The 18295-nt window shown below is 40.4% G+C and overlaps 5 protein-coding genes and 1 pseudogene across 10 annotated transcripts; 2 read left to right on the top strand and 4 right to left on the bottom strand.

The window, feature by feature from the left end:
* Positions 1-2536: 2536 nt before the first annotated feature.
* nSyb (neuronal Synaptobrevin) lies at positions 2537-7672 on the bottom strand. 4 transcript variants are annotated; one of them, XM_088033150.1, is made up of 6 exons: positions 7526-7672; positions 6811-7028; positions 4745-4824; positions 4632-4683; positions 4507-4539; positions 3112-3203 (listed from the first exon to the last, which is right to left on the bottom strand). In XM_088033150.1, coding segments are annotated over exons 1-5 (366 nt in total). In that variant the 5' UTR covers positions 7528-7672; the 3' UTR covers positions 3112-3203; positions 4507-4525. The 4 variants fall into 4 exon arrangements, with proteins under 4 accessions (XP_087889273.1, XP_087889274.1, XP_087889276.1 ...); XM_088033149.1 differs by lacking the exon at positions 3112-3203 and adding an exon at positions 3591-4141; XM_088033147.1 differs by lacking the exon at positions 4507-4539 and having other exon boundaries at positions 2537-3203.
* A 74-nt stretch (positions 7673-7746) lies between these two features.
* LOC148177802 (aminomethyltransferase, mitochondrial) lies at positions 7747-12487 on the bottom strand. Of its 2 annotated transcripts, none has more exons than XM_088033144.1 (4): positions 12398-12487; positions 11845-12152; positions 11018-11555; positions 7747-8198 (listed from the first exon to the last, which is right to left on the bottom strand). In XM_088033144.1, exons 2-4 carry the CDS (start codon positions 12101-12103, stop codon positions 7775-7777), a joined length of 1221 nt encoding a protein of 406 aa, XP_087889270.1. In that variant the 5' UTR covers positions 12104-12152; positions 12398-12487; the 3' UTR covers positions 7747-7774. The 2 variants fall into 2 exon arrangements, with proteins under 2 accessions (XP_087889270.1, XP_087889269.1); XM_088033143.1 differs by lacking the exon at positions 12398-12487 and adding an exon at positions 12280-12367.
* Positions 8900-9911, top strand: LOC148177803 (circadian clock-controlled protein daywake-like; annotated as a pseudogene). Its single transcript, XR_015769851.1, has 4 exons — positions 8900-9023; positions 9079-9318; positions 9364-9497; positions 9547-9911. The product of XR_015769851.1 is annotated as a circadian clock-controlled protein daywake-like (transcript).
* Positions 12201-13663, bottom strand: LOC148177801 (transmembrane ascorbate-dependent reductase CYB561). The gene is made up of 5 exons (XM_088033146.1): positions 13579-13663; positions 13318-13532; positions 13061-13269; positions 12730-12884; positions 12201-12679 (listed from the first exon to the last, which is right to left on the bottom strand). The coding sequence occupies exons 1-5, from the start codon at positions 13635-13637 to the stop codon at positions 12520-12522; spliced, it is 798 nt and encodes a 265-aa protein (XP_087889272.1). The 5' UTR covers positions 13638-13663; the 3' UTR covers positions 12201-12519.
* Positions 13664-13863: 200 nt separating this feature from the next.
* LOC148177800 (serine/threonine-protein kinase 16) lies at positions 13864-15113 on the top strand. Its single transcript, XM_088033145.1, has 4 exons — positions 13864-13995; positions 14047-14641; positions 14688-14822; positions 14931-15113. Exons 1-4 carry the CDS (start codon positions 13886-13888, stop codon positions 15045-15047), a joined length of 957 nt encoding a protein of 318 aa, XP_087889271.1. The 5' UTR covers positions 13864-13885; the 3' UTR covers positions 15048-15113.
* Positions 15102-18243, bottom strand: LOC148177799 (chloride channel protein 2-like). Its single transcript, XM_088033141.1, has 9 exons — positions 18078-18243; positions 17889-18032; positions 17705-17839; positions 17059-17659; positions 16777-17011; positions 16335-16728; positions 15666-15991; positions 15552-15617; positions 15102-15505 (listed from the first exon to the last, which is right to left on the bottom strand). The coding sequence occupies exons 1-9, from the start codon at positions 18241-18243 to the stop codon at positions 15197-15199; spliced, it is 2376 nt and encodes a 791-aa protein (XP_087889267.1). The 3' UTR covers positions 15102-15196.
* Positions 18244-18295: the final 52 nt, after the last annotated feature.

The raw sequence follows: 18295 nt of genomic DNA, 5'->3' as shown, positions 1-18295 counted from the left end.
ACCAAATATGGCGATGTGCCGACGACTTGATGGGGTGAGTACCAACTTGATTTTTTGACTGGAGCGGTGAAAAAATTCAACGCGCGCGGAGTTCTGTGTGGAAATTTCAGTGTCATGAAGTAGTTTCGGTTTCAAATTCGGGAAATATGACTGAAAATCAAAATGAAGTTGTAATTTGATCTTCTTTTCTACGACATTTTCTTCGGTGTCCAATTTTCTTGGAAACTGTGTCTCACTGGTCGAGAACCAATCAGAGCGCGTTTTGGCCTAGTCAAATAAAAAATTGGTAGTGAAAGGACGCTGCTTTTTGTTGTAATTTTATAGCACGAAAATGACCAATTACCATCGAAATTAAATATATTTAGTGCCAAAGTCTGCGTGAACGAGTTACACCACCTCTAATCGCAATTGAGCCCCAATAATATCAGCAAAAGCTAGTTTTTTTGGAGATAAAAAAATCAGATATGGCGGCGGGTGAGTACCTACTAGATTATTTCTTCAAAATTGTTGCAATGGAGAAATCGCGCGTTTGCTTTTTTTATGGAAGTTGAGTTTGTTTTCCAGTGAAATTGGGCAAATTTAGTCTGAATTTTTTAAGACGATTCGTTGTCTGCGACTTTAAAACCGGTTCTACGTCTAGTTGCAAGCTCTACTCCCGCGTTCGCATCCAGACAGTGCCAGACTACCTTGTACTCCACCAAAACTAGGTCACTAGGTTTTTAACTTCTGGGTCTCTGCCCTTAAATTTTCAGCTTGGCGTTAAATTTACGGGGGTTCTAATTTTTTAAACAATTAAAATTATTATAAAAAATTTAAATAAACAATAAAAAGTTCACTATTATAATTTCTTTTTTTACAGATTATCTGTTGTTAGTCAGTGACGAAGAAAAGCGTCATAAGTGGATTAATAAGTGATTGTGACAAAAAAGTGTTGTGAAGTTTCGTGTAGTGGGTGGTTCCTCGAGTTCTGGAGAAGAAGTGGTGGTATGTACCCCCAATAAGTTGGCCTTGACACAGGAGTTGAATCGATCAAAAGGTTAGATTTTTTCATTTTTCCGATTTTTGCGCAATTAGATTAGTAAATTTTAGACTGGAATCGAAATTCCAAAACATTTTCGCAGTGTTTGTGATAAGTTTGAGGAAACTTTATTGGTAAGTTTTGTTACTTTCAAAAATTGTGATGGACTAACTGAATTATTTTTCAATCTCTAATACTTTTTTCTTTCATCTTAATATCTCATGATTTGGAAAGATTAAGGTCCAAAAATTGGAAAAAAAGTCTCGAAAACCATAACCATACCTTTGATATTTTTTTTTTTAATTTTTTTTTATTTTAAAAGTAGCACAATTTACACATTTCTGAATCAAGAAAATTAATATCTTCCAAATTATGAAAAAAAACGTATAGGTTCCAATTTAAAATAAGAAAGTTGAATATCACCCAAAATATATCATGTGAGCCACAAAATTGTTGTTTAGAGTAGGCCATGAAAGAGAGAGACAAACATAGAAGTTATGTCGGAGTGAAATTTTGTTTTTGATATAACCTCAATTTTTTGGTGAAAATATGTAACATTACGAGGTGCAAATTAGGGAAAATGTATCGTGTGTCTTTCCAGAATCAATAGTGTATTGAAAACTAATTGAAATTAAATCAAATGACAAATGTCAAACTACTGTCAAATTTTTTTTCGACTTACGTAAATTTTGTCAAAGCCTACCCTAAATAGAAATTTTGTGGATCACACGTTACTAAGACATTTAAAAACATTCTAAAATCATGAACTTATAGTAAATTGAAAGCCATTTAATTTGTTTTTAAAATTTTTAAAATCGGTTCATAAATAAAAATTCTACAACGCCTGCCGTTTTTAAAAATCACCCTGTATGAATCGGTAATACTCTTCAATGCGCATCTTTTTTGTCATAGATGCAAACACAGTCAGAGCTACCATTTCAAAGATATTTTGCATTTTTTTTAAATTCGTAGTTTCTCCAATTTCATTATTTTATCAGTCAAATTTGGGGACAGTACTACTTTGGGTCTTTCCATTGACTGTGCCAAATTTCAAAATTATAGTCCAAAAAACACAAATTTTAGAATTTTTTTTAAGTCCAACCAAAAATTCCTTTATTTTGCGTGTTAAAAACCGCATTTTAGTGAGTGTTAATTTTTAAGACGAAGCAAAAATGACGCTAATCTTCAGCTAGATTTCTTCGGTTTTGTGCGTTTTTTGTTAACATTATTATGATTAATTTTTACAATAGCTCCGATGGTAGGTACTTATCCAATAATAAGCAACAGTTTTGGACGTCCAGCCAATGATTGAAAAGCTACGATCGAATTGGTTGTCTGAGGGCATTTTTTGTTATAAAAACTGTTTTGATAAAGAGACTGGGAGCCAATAAACGAACACTTTTTTTGAGTTTTAATCCGATTCTCCATTTTGCTGTAAAGAAAAGGTGGAGGGTCTAAATGAAATTTTAGTTCTAGAAGTTTGTTATTTTTATTAAAAAGGTAATGAAAACTCAGTCCCTCTATTGATTAATTTATTTAATGATAATCATAATAATAAAGTGATAATAAATAGATAATATCAATATATTACATTGATAATAATTAAAATCTTTATACAGTATCGTGAAATGATTCCACTAACAAATTTACAGTTATGCTAAACCCCATAATGCACGCGCTAATATAGGACATCTAACACTTAAAATTATCATTAAATTTATTTACTTTCGACAAAATACGCAGGAAATTGTCTTTAACTTTGTACAGTTGTCATAATTTAAAGCCTTCGACTAGATTACTTTAACTGTAGTATTCTCATCAACAAAAAAAAAAAACTCCAGTTTGCATCAAAACTATTCGATTGCTTGAACCTATAGTACACATCAATAACTCCTTAAAAAAAAAATTCGACCCGAAATTCGTCGCATCGAAGGGGCGGAAAACCGACGACGAGGGCGGCGCACCTCCCCATCGTCGCCGTTTCTCCTACAAGCATACAAAAGCAAAAAACGGCGTTGACTGATCGTTTATCCATTGTTGGTGCTTCCTCCAGCTGCTCCTGCAGACGAACCCCCCGCCGCCGGTGCCGGCGTGTTGGGGGCCGGTTGCGGCGGCAACACTTGTCCTTGATATGGCGGTTGGGGGTACCCAGGGGGAGCGGCCGTTTTTTCCGGCATGAATTTCACTATAAAAAGGCGGGGCGATTATTTCGGACAATGGGCGGGATTTGGGGAGGAGACAACAAACATGTCACGGGTGGGGGAGTGGTGGGGGTGTGCCACTGCTGCTACGGTCTACAGAGGGGCGTGAAGGGCGACCAATTACAATCAGATTTGTTTTAGTGTTTGATCTGTCTGTCTTTCAAATGTATGTTTCTTTTTTAGAGATGATTGTTTGATGCAGAAAATGTGTTTAAACATGCAATTGTAGAATTTCTCTGAAAGTGTCGAAATGTCAAAATGTAACGACATGCTTAGATTTTGTTGTTTTACCTGGTTGTCCTTAACAGGGTGGCGTTGTTTTATTAGAGGAGGATGGTGCCTTTGTTTATTTGAAGAAAAAGTGATACAGATTTCGTTTTTGCGGTTTTATATTTATGGAACCTGGAGGTTTGTTTTTAACCAATCAGCACAAGCAAATTTTAATACTATTTACATTTACTTATTATGTATTCAGTAACATCGCTATTGTTGGTGGAGGGTGTGTCGAAACAGTGTTGTTTTTTTTACAGACTTTAGGCAAACGCTCTTAAGACACTCCCTCATCTTCCTAATTCGTGATTGGTTAAATATCTACAAAACATCAAAAAACAAAATTACACTGAAAGATTTTGTAACCTAGAGTACAACTGAGTCGTTTTTAATAAGTTCGTTATAAGATTGAAACCAATACTTCCATACCACATAACATTACTTGACAGATTTTTAATTATTGATTTTTTTAACAATTGATTACACTTGATTAGCACAACAGACCTATTTAATTTAATTTTATTCAAAATTCCTAAAACTTCCATTTTCAGCTCTAGTTACAGTAGAGAACGATTCGCATGTTTTGTTTGGTGTATTAATTTTTTCAGTTTATTATAAATGGTAGATTTTCTGTTATTTGCCAATTTGCATACTGTAAAAGAAAACCAAACCACAATTAAGTCAGTAGCCAATACCAAACCATGCAGCCACCGAAATGTCATGCCCATCTAAACTACAGGTACCCATGCATAAAACTTTAAAGAAAACGGCGCTTTCCGCAAGATCATGCACTGCACACTTCAAGACCTACAGTCGACGAAATCGACTCCAGAATCAATTCTCTCGACTATAAAAGCATATTTCAGCCGTAATAAAGTGAACGCTAGCTTGAAATGCGTGAAAATGAAATTAAAGAAAATGATGAAAAGGGGAGGTTTTTTTTTCAGGGTGGTTTTCTACGACAGAAAGACAGACAGAAGCCACTTTACATCAAAACACAAATTTGGTTTTAATTACCGAATATCGTAGCGACAGGTTACATGAAGTTCACTATGGAAAAAAATGATTTCATTTAAAATAAAATTGTCTCATTTGTGAAAGTTGAAATTAAATCAAAAACTAAAGGAAAGAACTTTACTTACTGACAATGATAATTAATATGACCAACCCGATAATTCCCATGATTATCATCATCTGCGGGAGGAAAAGAATGTCATTCCGTGATCGATTCACGCAAGGGATTATTCGTACTCACCTTCAGATTTTGCAACCAAAATTTTCGCTTTAGTTTGCCTGCTTGCTGTTCGAACTGTGACGCTCCTTGCTGCAGCGCATCTGAAAGAAACGAGAATTTCGATCAGTTTTCGCTTAACCGGAAATTCACTGGGGGCTCTAGAAATCTAAAGCTGGTTGGTGGCACTGGTGACAGTGACAAACCTTAAAATTCATGTCGTAACTAACACCATCGCAGCAGATTTGACGTATGAAAACTAAATAATTGAAGGATTTGACAGTTTTCGAGCAAGAAGTCGCCCTACGTTCATAATACCCGATATTTTTGCAATGTAATTGAACTTTAACCTCAAACTGTTCAAAACTGGGAGTTACCAACATATTTCAACCTGCAAAGCTGCTTGGACGCCGTTGTTGTTGAATACGGTCTTTCGAAATTTTAAGATGACAAGGTTGGCATCATTGTTTTTCTAGAATTTGACATTTGTCAGTTTTGCGATGAACATTGCTGGATAATTAATTAGTGCAAACCCGTAAAGATGTTCGAATTGAAGAGAAATTTCCTAACAATAAACTTGAATTTCAGCACATTGCTTTGACAGAACTTTCACGATCGTCTTTTGTACCCCAAAACTCATTTCACTCGGGGATCTAGAAATCTAAAGCTGGTTGGTAGCACTGGAGACAGTGACAAAACCCAAAATTCATGTCGTACTATCGCGGAAACAAAATTTCGAACATCAAATTGATTGAAGTTTAAAAATTGTAAACTGTCCTTTGTCTTTATAACCTTAAAATTTATAAAAGAATCAGCATGTGTCAGAAGTTTACTTTGTATGTCAGTCACAATGACAATAAGGCTTGATTTACATTGCCATGTCAAAAAGTGATGTTCGAAATTTTGATTCCGCGATAGTAACTAACACCATCGCAGCAGATTTGACGTATGAAAACTAAATAATTAAAGAATTTGACAGTTTTCGAGCAAGAAGTCGCCCTACATTCATAATACCCGATATTTTTGCAATGTATTTAAACTTTAACCTCAAACTGTCAAAAAGTCGGAGCTACCAACATATTTCGACCTGCAAAGCTGCTTGGACGCCGTCGGTGTTGAATACGGTCTTTGGAAATTTTAAGATGACAATGTTGGCATCATTGTCTTTCTAGAATTTGACATTTGTCAGCTTTGCCATGAAAATTGCTGGATAATTAGTGCGAACTCATAAAAATCTTACAAGTGACGTGAAATTTCGACTGTTGTTTAAAAACAGTAAGAAAAAACTTGAATTCGGTACATTGCTTTGACAGAACTGTCACGATCGTCTTTTATATCCGAAAACTCAATTCTCATACAGTTGGTTTAGGTTGCAAATGTCAATTTTGACAGTTATTTTGTTATTAGCATATGAACTAGCTTTGGACATTTAAATTGACAAGGTTGGCATCATTTACCCCCAGAATTTGACATTTGTAGTTTTGACATAAGATTTGCTGTGTACTAAAAACGGTAACAAACAAGTTGCACTTCCTCGCATTACATTGACAGAACTTATCCGATCGTCTTTTGTACGCCCAAAATCACTCACATCGCAAGATTTGCTCGAGGAACAAATTTTAAAAGCTTTAAAAATTTTGAAATTTGTAATCTTGGGTGGACATTTGCACCATAAAAATCTTTAGAATCTATCCAAAAATCGGTACTCTAGAAACTAATTGAATTACGGCTCCCTCGAGAGATACCAGATCTGATTAAAATTTGCAAAGAGAACCCCAGCCTGTGATCTAGATTGCAGAATTAGATCAGCCTCTGACACACATCTCCCGGAATGGCCTATTTTGATCCGGAACATAACACCTCTTATCGACAATTAATAACCACAAACCGGATTTGCAATTTCCGTCGTGACAACAGCAAATTCGACTCGCCCTGGAACCACCTACGTTTCAAAAATCTCCACCCTTATCACCTTTTGACATTTGCCAAAGCATGAAGCCAAAAGGCGTGAGATATGTGGGTGATTTTCACCCCACGCAATCAATAGTTCATTTAGAAAAACACTCGCTATATTAATTGTATGCACATACCGGCTCTGTCATCAAGTTCTGATAATTTCTGATCTCTTTCGAGCACCTTTTCTACATTGGTTTTCATTATATCGACGACTTCGTCGACTTGGGCTTGCGTCTGTTGGAGACGTCGTTGGGCAGCGACTTGCTGGGGTGTCCTCGGACCACCGACGATGCCATCATCGCCACCAGCGCCGCCGCCCGCCGCCGGAGCCCCGAGAGTGTCCCCCGCAGACCTAAAACCACAAAACGTAGAAAAAACTTTGTTTGCAATTCGTGAACAAAAAAGGGAATTTCACGTACATTTGGGAGTGTTTTTGGGAGAAGTGTGACTACTAAGGGGGCACACGACCAAACCAAACGAGAACAAATCGCGCACGCGCCGATCAAAAATCAATTTTGTTCACATTTTAATAAATGTTTTACCCGATTTATTATTTAATGGAAAAGAAACTCAACTATTACTTTTGCTACGTAGTTTATCGATCGCGCTCCTTTTTATCCAGAAAAACATTAAGAATTAAGGGTTGGTCGCAAAACGGGGTCACAACCCACGCACTCTACGTTTCCACAGCCCCCAAGCAAGGGAGCTTCCCGTGGAATTTTTTCGTTGAAAAAAGAGAAGGGAGCGCCGCGACGGACGTCTCCAGCTCCCCAGTTTTGGCGCTCACCCCTAAACCCCACGCCAGCGTCGCGACGATTTCTCCCCACAAAGTAAACAATTAATACTCACATGATCTGTGTGAAATTAGTTAGAAATTAGAACTGAACCTCCACAAAACTCCACAAGAAATACACGGTTGATTTTCAGCGTATTGATGTTTCGTGACGTCACACTGCCGCTTCGCGCATGCGCTCTCTCCGAACCGGTGCGCATTGTGATAGGTCAGGCACCTGTTCATTAATAAAATACCAGAGAGAGGGGGAAACCCGGGAAATTCAAACCAAACCAACGCCAATTCAATCAACTTTATTCATATTTTTACTTCGGTTTCGTGTAATAATTCGAAGGAACAAACGGCATTTTCGTTATCACGGCGCCGTACAATTTCTCCCGGATTTTCAGGGTGAGTTTCGTTCCGGTTTTACTTAGGGATGTGGGGACGTATGCCATTGCGATGTTCTTCCCGAGAGTGGGCGAAGGACACCCGGAAGTAACCGATCCGATTTCGTTACCGTCGCCGTCTAAGATGGTGGAGCCGTGCCGAGCTGGAGGGCCCGAATCTGCGATCAGTCCGACCCTCTTCTTTGACGATCCGGTTTTGATTTGGTTTAGGATAATTTCGGCGCCTGGAAAGTCGCGGGTTTCGCGGCGGTGTTTTGAGATTAGCCAGGTGAGGGCGGCTTCTACAGGGGTGGTTTCGGTGGTCAAGTCGCTCCCGTAGAGGCACAAACCCGCTTCTAAGCTGAAAAGAAAAATGGATTATAGAGTCTCCTGGATACAGTTAAATTATTATTTTAATAAGTCGGCTGGAACTTTGTTGAGTTCAAATAAGCTTGACGCTGAAACGTTAAATAGTTGACAGATGCTAGGGCAATGACAGGTCTCAAAGTGACAACAGACTAGATAAAGAATTTAATTGATAGCTTATGTACAAGGTGTTTATAAATGTTTCTAGCATCAAGGGTGGCTATGAAATGTCATAAAAAATTGCCGCTCATTACGAATGCGGGTTTCGATTTTTCAACTGACATTTGCAGTTAACCTCAAACATAGAGCAAAGTAAATTTTAAGAAATAAACAGTTCTAGTTGTGGTTTAAAACCTGAAAATTAAAAACTTGGACATAAAACTGTAACTGAAACGTCATGAATGTAAGTTACATTATAAATATTTTTAAAAATAGTTATATTCACTATGAAAACAAAGCGGCAAAATAGTGCACGGCAGGAATTTCAGAGCCATATTTGATGCTAGAAACATTTATAAACACCTTGTAGAATTTAATGTGTTAATTATGTTTATTTACATACATAGCGCGTTAGCATATTTTTCTTCAATGTTCCTTTGAATAACAAAAATAATTGACGAGTCCACATTGAACTTTGCTTTAACAAATACTGAAAAATGATAAAACTGCATAGAAAAAACACGCTCTGTTTGCATTAAGCATTTATGTATAGACTGCGGTGGTTAAAACATTTTAGTTTTACTTTAACTTCTCAACTCCACAATGCGCATCTTTTTCGCTCTGTGCGTTTTGGTCGTGTCGTCGAAATGTGGCAAACTTCGTAAGTATTTTAACTATCTCCAGCCACGATTTTGGTTGGTATTTTATGATTTAAGCTTCAAATTTCAAAAAGTGCAACCGAAAACAGCCCGATTTGCAAAAGTGCGTGTTTGATGCCGCTCAGCATGCAGCGTCTCAGTTTGTTCGGCCTTACAAAGAACTAAATTTTCCAAGTCTTCAACCATTTCAAGTAACCATATAACTGCCCAAACTCGTAGGAATTTACTCCGTCTGGACGAGCATTTAAGCAATTGCAAATTCTACGGTGCGACAAACGTCCATCTTGAAAAATTTGAGTGAGTTTGACTCGAGAATTTTATAATTTGAAGGCATTCTTGCAGTTTTAATTTGAATGCAAGAACCATAGATGCGCAGGCTGTTTTTCCTTTAGTCACATCTTACTGTCATTATAAAATCAATGGCACAGTTCTGAATTTTCCCATTTATGGTGATGGACCTAGTTCGCTGAATTTCAGTGAGTCTACAGGCGTGCTGAAAATTGTTTATGATGCACTTATTTTTAGCAAATTTTCATTTTACGCTTCATGTTCGTTACCACGAAAAAAAGCGCTGGAACAAGACCTATGTCGACATTGATGACATTGAAGTCGATGGCAAACCAACAGATCTTCATTTTCAGTTGGATAATCTTTTCGATGGCGATGAGGATGCGACCAGACGCATGAATCAGGTCCTTAATGACAACTGGGATGCGTTATATAATGATATTAAACGCGATTACATTGATATTCCTCATCAGTTTCTCGATCAGATTTTGAAGGAGTTCTTTTCGAGAGTTTCCCTGGAGGACCTTTTTGACTAACTCCAAAAACTAATATCAGTTATACAGGGTGGTTAGAGTTAAAATTGTAATCGTCAGTATATACAGGTGTCCCAGAACTCATGACCCAGAGAGCAAGGGTGCCGGCAGCAATACAGATGGACAATTTTAAAACAAAAATTGCTTAAGTTTAATAGTATTCGAAGGATAAAAAATTAACAACCAATCCCGGAAACTTATTCTAGAGATTTCCTAGGCAAAGAGAGTGTAATGTTCACCTGACCAATGGACGATAGTATGTGTCCATAGTTACCGATTTTCAAATTCTGTTCAGCTTCCGGATTGGCTGCCGTTTTTTTTTGTCGTAACTAGATTATTTTTTGAGCTAGAATTGTTGCCTTCATAGCTTTTTTCTCTGGGTCACGAGTTCTAGGACATCCTGTATACAGGGTGTACCCGAATAAAGTGCAAAGATTTTAACCCCAATATCAGACACCGCTGTAGATACCAAATCTGCAAAAAAAAATTGAAATTCGAATGGGGCAAAACCCCCTCGGATTACCCGTAATTCGACGCTTATGGGATCGAATTCAGCAACTGTTTCGCAAAGACTGCAAAAACCGTTCGAACAAAAAACGCTCTTATCATACTTGTTTAACTTTCACTTAATTATAGGTTACAAAAACATCATTTTTTAAAGTGCCTATAGCGAAAAATTAATTTGTTTGACCCTCAAAAGGGCCAATCTTTATTTTGATTGGATTGGAAGATGATTTTTTCCGATGCGCTTTGTGGATCTAACTGAAATTAATTAGAAACAAAATGATAAAAAAGTTACCTAAAGTAATTACGAAAAATGAAATAATCCAAATTTGTACAATTTGACACTGAAAACCCCACATTTCTGTACCACGATTAATGTTAAACTGACTGGAACTGGAACAGACATTTTTTGCCACTCGTTTATAAGCGTTTTTATTCCCAACTTTTTGATGGCCTGGACTGAACTTGACAATAAACTGATCTACCCTAATAGACCTCAGTGGCGCCCACTAATTTTTGCAGAAAACTTATTATGTCAAACTGCGTTGTCTGATATTGGGGTTAAAATCTTTGCACTTTATTCGGGTACACCCTATATATGTAAGTGTGGTTTTAAATTGACAAAAATGACAGGACTGCCAACTATGTTGCGTTCGTTATTTAAAACTTACCGCAGGGAATCCCTGGCCCCCAGCCCCGCCAACTTAACCCCCTCACTCTTCAAAAGCTCCCTCGTGACATCGGCCGCCTTCAACGCCGGCATGGAAATCTCAAAACCATCTTCACCGGTGTACCCACACCTGGTCACCCTGCAACCTCCACAGCCACAAACTGTAGCCTCCGTGGACGTCATAAAGTATAAGTTTGACAGATCCACGTCTGTTACTTTCTGCAGAACTTCAGCGGCTTTAGGGCCTTGCAAAGCCACCAGGCCTCGTTCTGCAGGTTCAAAGAACTGGATTTTGATATTAGAAGAAGCGTTTCGTTTCTTATGAGTGTTGAGAGCTTGGAGGAGGTGAGCTTGGTCGTGTTTCTTCATCGCCGCGTTGGAGACGACGTAGAGGTGGTCGTCGGAAATCTTCGTGATGATGAGGTCGTCAAGCACGCCGCCGGTGGCGTTGGTGAAGACGGTGAGGATTGAAGAGTTTGCGGGGAGGTTCTGCAGGTCAGCGGTGCAGATGGACTCCATGTAGGGGAGGCAGTCCGACCCTGGAATTTGAAGAATCCGAGTTTATATTTTATTTTATTTTTTTCCCATAATGATAACGAACTGAATGGATTAAGAAATTCGTTTGATAATTTCGCTTCTATGACCTTGAGATAAGTGTTAATTCGTACCATTGTGGTAGTTATCTGCTTGCGTAAATTTCCTTGATTACGCACCGAAATTTTATGTAATCTGTCAATACCCATCTCAATTAATATTTCAGCGTCTTTAATTATGTAATCCATACTCAAAAAAAAAGTTTATTGATCACACTGTACATCGCTCACTCACCCAGAATTTCCGTCTGCAGCATATGCGAGACATCAAACAAAGAAGCGCTTTTCCTCGTGTGCAAATGCGAGGCTGCAATCCCCAAATCGCTGTATTGCACCGGAAGCATGAACCCCCCGAAATTGACCATTTTCCCCCCATTTTCCACGTGGAAGTCGTACAAAGCGGTCACTTCGGCCTTGGCGTCCGTCGCCAGGTTCTTCCGAAGGACACTGATACATTCCTTTTGGAAAGTTCTCAACACTGTCTTCGTGAACATGTCCGCCGCAGAACTGAATTTTTATCAGGGCCGGGATTGATTCAGTCTCCTGATGGACAAAGGTCAGGCGATAATAAATGGGAAATGAAACAAACAGTTTTGCTTTCACATAAATGTACATATATTGGGCACAATAATCGTTACTTAACTAATAAGACCAAGGTCGGGATATTTACGTTTTGGGTAACGTATTCTACAGGCTAAGACATCGAGGAATTGAGACCAAAAATAGCACCAAAGTTACTCTACGTTACGTAGATTGTGATAAAACTATTTTGGAAAAAACAAACTTACAGGCAAATTAGCGACAACGACCGCATGTCTGCAGATAAGTTAAATCAATAGCGTGCAGTGCCGACAACGTGATAACGCGATGTTTACACGTTGCCAACTGTTGAAGATACGGAAAGCACCGTTCAGTCAGTACCGGCTAGAGCAAGCTCGTCTTCAGGGAGATTGGTTCTTTTGTAATCTGGATCATTCACCAGGTACAAGACGAGAATGCCGAAAAATCCCAAAAATAACGCGATGAAGTTGATGAGAATCCCTTCAGATGGTAGGTCTGTGTACTTGGGGCTGAAAACGATGACTTTAGGTGTGTAACAAGGGGGTACGGGTACACTTACACGCTCCAGATGGTCTTCTCGGTGAGGCCTGTCAAAGCGGAAATCAACGCCAAGATGAAGGTGGCGGTCCCAGTAGCCACGTGGACCGGAAGGAAGGCTTGACGGAGGGTTTTAGACAGACCGGGGTAGAGAAAACTTACGAAACCGAAAAGGAACTGAAAGGAAGAATCAGTTTAAGTCATTGTTAGCGTGGCCATTCACTTTCGTCTACCACAATGGGTTTCTAGGACGGAATTCGTAGCGAATCTAAAAGGAGCGTTCAACCCAGAAATCTAGTTTTATACAGGGTGACTCACAAGCGTGACTCACCCTATATAGCCCCTTTGATTACCTGTCCGGTGAACAAAATCACAGTGAGAAGCCCAAACCAGGAGTGGAACGAAAACAGATTGGCCATCGGTGGGTCATGGTAATTATGCGAGTCAAAAACGGCCTTCAAGCCAATCACCGCCAAGATAAAGGTCGTGGCGTGGAACAGCGCATGGAATATTTTCAAGCGTTTCTTCGCCGACGCTCTCCCGGTCCTGTAGACAAGAATCGCTACAAAACTCCATTATTCAACCACTTGTATCCCTCATTTTAACTCACATTGCCCATAAATAAACACCATCCCTGTCGTTAGTAAGAAAGGGTGCCAATTGAACTGAGTTTCGGGGTGCGAAGACCAGCTGAAGCCCCCTTTGTACTTGACCACCCATGTCAACACCATCACCAACAGACCTGCCCCTAGAGCGGTGGTAAAAAAATACAACGAGCGGTAATTTCGAGTTTTGAGATGTTCAGCGCGAGCCTCCATTGTGTCCCTGGAAAGAACCCCAAAAATAACATTAAAAAGTGAAGTTCGCCTACCTTAGCAAACCAACAGATTGTTCCTCTTCTTCGGCTGAAAGAAGGGATTCGGAACTCATGAGAAAGAAGCAACAAGTCGTGGCAAAAATCAATAAAATTTCCCCCACCAAAAGTCGCGGGTACTGTTATTGTAACCTGGTTCTAAGCGCAAGGAACAAAAGTGGGGTACTGCAGCAATTATCTACGCTATATCACATTGTTAACTCCGTGTTTACGTAAAATGCACTGTAAACATAACCTGGCCACCAGTTTTGACAACTAAAAGTGAGGTTATGTAGATTGTCAAACTGATCGAAATCGCCCTGAAATGAACGCTTTGGGGCTAAGTATGATAGTGAAAATGGGGTGTTTGTGTACGAGGGAGTCTCTAAATATCAACGGAATTAAATACGTCGTAAGGGAACGCCTGGGTGAAGGGTGAGTCGGACATAACCTCACTCCCTCCCAGATGTTCATCGATTTTTTCAGTGGCTTCTCCACGGTGGATTTGATCGAAAACAAAGGCACCAAGCGCAAATACGCTCTCAAACGCATCCTCTGCCACAGCGTGGAAGACCAAAAAACCGCAATGGAAGAGATCTCATATTACAAAAAACTGCGACACCCCAACATCATTGAGCTCGTCGACTCAACTTTCAAAGGCTCCGCCGACATTGTCGTCAACGCCACGTCCGAAGCGTACCTTGTTTTGCCTTATTATCGCAGAGGAACTTTACACGATTATCTAACACTGAAATCCTTTAATAAAAACCACCTTGATGTCAAAGAGATCGTTCGGTTATTCGCCGATATCTGCCAGGCGGTGAAGTACTTACACGACTTCACCCCAGAGCCCATTGCTCATCGAGACCTGAAAGTCGGCAATGTGTGTCTTAAGGAGGACATGACGCCCGTTTTAATGGACTTGGGGTCGTGCGCCCCCGCCAAGGTGCAAGTTTGTGGGGCGCAGGACGCGCAGAAGCTGCAGGATTTGGCGGCCGAGAGGTGCTCGATGACGTATCGGGCCCCCGAACTGTTCCACGTTGAGAGTTACTGTGTGATCGACCAAAGAACGGATATTTGGGTAAATCAAATCGAATAAAAACTTGTACTCAATTCGTCAGTTTTAGAGTTTGGGATGTGTTCTGTTTGCGCTGTGTTACTTTAAGTCGCCCTACGACTTTGTATACGAACGGGGAGACTCCGTCAACTTAGCTGTTATTTCGGGGACAGTTACCTTCCCGGAAGACACCCCTTTCAGTGAAGTAAGTGATAAAAATTTAACGTTGAAATAGCTGTGGATGACGACAACGTACGTCGCAGCTTACGCACGTTGAACGTTTTTGACGTTTTGTTTGATTGGGTTGTTTTAGGACGTCCACGACCTGATTATATTTATGTTAAAAGTGAACCCATCGGATCGTCCTTACATTGATACCGTCATCGAAAAAACGCGAGACTTAAAAAATAAGATTGAAGCAGTGGTATAATTTAATTTTTACACAAATTATGTATATACGCATTTATATGATAAAAATATACAATTTTTACGCTTATTTTTTGACCACAGGGGCCTTAAATTTTTTTACGTGTTGGTACCACTGTCAACTACACTAACACGTTGATACAAGGTTTTTCTTCATTTTTCCTCCGTCACTATAATAGAAACAGTGTGAGGCTTTAATTTCCCACTCTTGACGTCACTGATGGCCTGTCTGATCTCCTTCAAAGCAACCACCCCTATTAACCGCCCTGTTGTTGTGACATACGCCGTGTTGATACCAACCAAAGAAAACAAAGAATGGACTTTAAGAAGCGACGTACGTTCCACTAATTGAAAGGGGGCGGGATCGATATAACAAGATCGAAAATCGACAGGTTTTTGCATCTGAAGCTTCTCCCAGTGCTTCTGGAGTTGTGGTGACAAGTCAATCACTCGTTTCTTGGGCTACAAAACTCAATAACTCCTTGGGATTAATGGTAAAGTAACTTACCAGTTTTACCGACTTGGATCTCGATCTGATTTCATTGGGACTTTCGTAAAGAGGATTATAATAGAACTACAAAAAACGCGAATTATTGCAGTCAAATGGAAGAAACGAACTTACCTTATGTTCTCCTTCTTTTTCGGTGTTTGTGGAAGCATCTCTGGGCCCCACCTCCGGAGTGGCGACTTTTTTGAGCTCGTTTTCTTCATCCTCCGTTAGTTCCTCCAGTCGTCGTTCTTTTCCTACTTCTTTTTCGATGAGATCGATGAGTTGGAGTCTTCGGACTGAGCCCAGAAGAATTCGACGATAGGGGTTGTTTACTAGTGGGAAACTACGAATTGATTTGTTGTCTTTGAGCATGTCTTTCAGTTCCTCGAATGGCATCCCGTGGTAAAGAAATTTCACGTCGGGGACCATGAAGTCTTCGACGTAGACGCTGTAAATTGCTAACGGGGATTTTAGTATCTAATCTAATTTTATTAAGAAATGGTGGTAAGACTGAATAAACCAATTTTAGTGAACATTCGATATAGTCACCTTTGATATAAGAAACATTTGATATTAAGCAACCTTTGATATTGGCAACTAATTTAGTTTTTGTCGTTCGATATAACCACATCAACTGTCAGTCGCTAAAATAACCGAGTTTAAGATGCAAAAACAGAAGAGACTGCTATTTTCTTCTTAAAATATTGTATACCCATTTCGATATTATTAACATTTTTGATAAAAGCAACTTTAAAAAAAAATGTTTCTAGACAGTGTGACTATATCGAATGTTCACTGTACCATCATTCCGTGGCAACATATCCGGCAAATACGGCAACTTCTTGGAGTAGATCGCGCTGTCGTACAAACTCGGATTACACAGCTGCGCTATACTATTGGATATCAAAGTAGCAATCAGAATCGGGATAACATGCGTAATTTGACTCGTCATCTCTAGAAGAATCACGCAAACGCACATCGTTTGAGTAACAGCCCCCACAAACGCCGACGCTCCAACTATGGCATAACCCCCCGGAATAACCGGAGTTAACCTCCCGTAGTAACTCAGACCTGTGGGGTACCAGGTGCGCATTAACTCCCCCACGATTCGACCGATTGCTGCTCCTATTCGAAAAGTTGGGGCGAAGCTCCCATTGGGGATGGGCATAGTGGCGGCAGGGATGTTACAAATGAACTAAAAAAGTCAAGATAAAAAGAAGTTTAAGGGCGAAGACGTGCTTACATTGAAGGCTATTAAACAAACGAGGTGGAGGTACGGTCCTGTCCATTTCGTCTTCCAGTTGTTGACGATGACGTTTTGGGCCACTGTTAGATTAGGGGACATCCAGGAGAAGTTGGCGAACATGTGTTGGACTTGAGCGGCGTAACCAACTTGGCCGGCTAAGAACTGGCCGATGCCTGGAGGGAAGTTAATAGAGGCGACGCAAAGAGATATGAAGCCTGGATAGATGAAGACACTGGAAAGTGGGGTGTTAAAATAGAACACCAACTAAAAAGTACTCACTTTGCTTTCTTAATCTTGGTGATGATGGAACTCCCTTTGACAAACCTCCCGAATTTGATTCGCATTCTCATGTAGAAAGCGGCGCCGAAACCACAGATTATCCCTAAGATCCCGAATGCTAGGAGTTCTTGAGCGGCCCATGGAGTGTCCACGAAGAAACTCGTCTTGAAGACCACCGTGACGGATTCAGCTCCTTCGATCCAAACAATCAGAAGGCGGTAGAAGGTGGTCCCCCAAACCGCCGCGCAGAAGCCTCTCCAGTAGTTCTTCACTCCATAAATAGCAGTGGTCATCTCCACACTCATGAGGACGCCTCCGATGGGGGCGCCAAAAGTACACCCAACACCTACAGCGGTCGCCGCTGCTAACAACTCCAGTTTCCGAGTCTCATTCTGGTAGATCTTCTGGAATCCGACCATTTTTCCAAGCAGGTGGGCGCAACAGCAGGAGATGTGCATAAGAGGGCCTTCTTTCCCCAGAGGCATTGTGCTTCCTAGAGTTGAGGTGATGCCGACAACTTTCGCGATGAGGACTTTGAAGGTGAGGAAATCTTTGATGTAGACTCCCCGGAGGAGGGTTTTCATTTCGGGGATTCCTGAGCCTGGAAAGGAGGATTATGGCGAGTCGTTGGAAGATTGGGGCTCACCGGCTGCTTTGGGGCCCACGAGTTTGACGAAGCCGGCACTGAACATGCAGAGGGTCACCGGGAGGGCGATCCATGCGAAATATTTGGCCCAGGGGTGGCCGCCAACCGCCAGGTCGCGGTAAAGCCACATTCGACCTGTGGGGAAAAATGTGAGAAAAGACCCCAAAAACTGAAGGGTACTAACTCCAGTTGCACATTTTGACCCCCCAGTCGATCATATAACTGATCAGCGCCACAAGAATCCCCAAAGTCGCCAAGTAGATCCATTCTTCGGCAAAGTGACCGAACAGCATCCGCCACACGTACGTGGTGCTCTTGAGAAGCCACCCTAAAACCACCAATCACACCACTTTCCTCTCTTCTTTCGCCCTACCTTGGAACCCTTGGAGCCCATGAAGCTCCTTCCTCAAGTTCTTCTCTTCTTCTTTCACATACTTGATTTTCACAAGCTCTGTTGGTTTCTTCTCATCGAAGGCTTGCAGTGGTGTTAAGTACGAATCGTACAAAAACTCTTGAGATAGATCTCTCCGTTTCTTCATTGTTGCACTACTAACCGGATTTTACCAACTTTTCTGTCGATAGTGGGCAAAT

This window comes from Gnatocerus cornutus, chromosome 3, assembly GCF_029298725.1.
Source record: "Gnatocerus cornutus isolate USDA-ARS CGAHR chromosome 3, icGnaCorn1.1, whole genome shotgun sequence".
Classification (NCBI taxonomy): domain Eukaryota; kingdom Metazoa; phylum Arthropoda; class Insecta; order Coleoptera; family Tenebrionidae; genus Gnatocerus; species Gnatocerus cornutus.
This window is presented reverse-complemented; position numbering and strand designations above follow the sequence as displayed.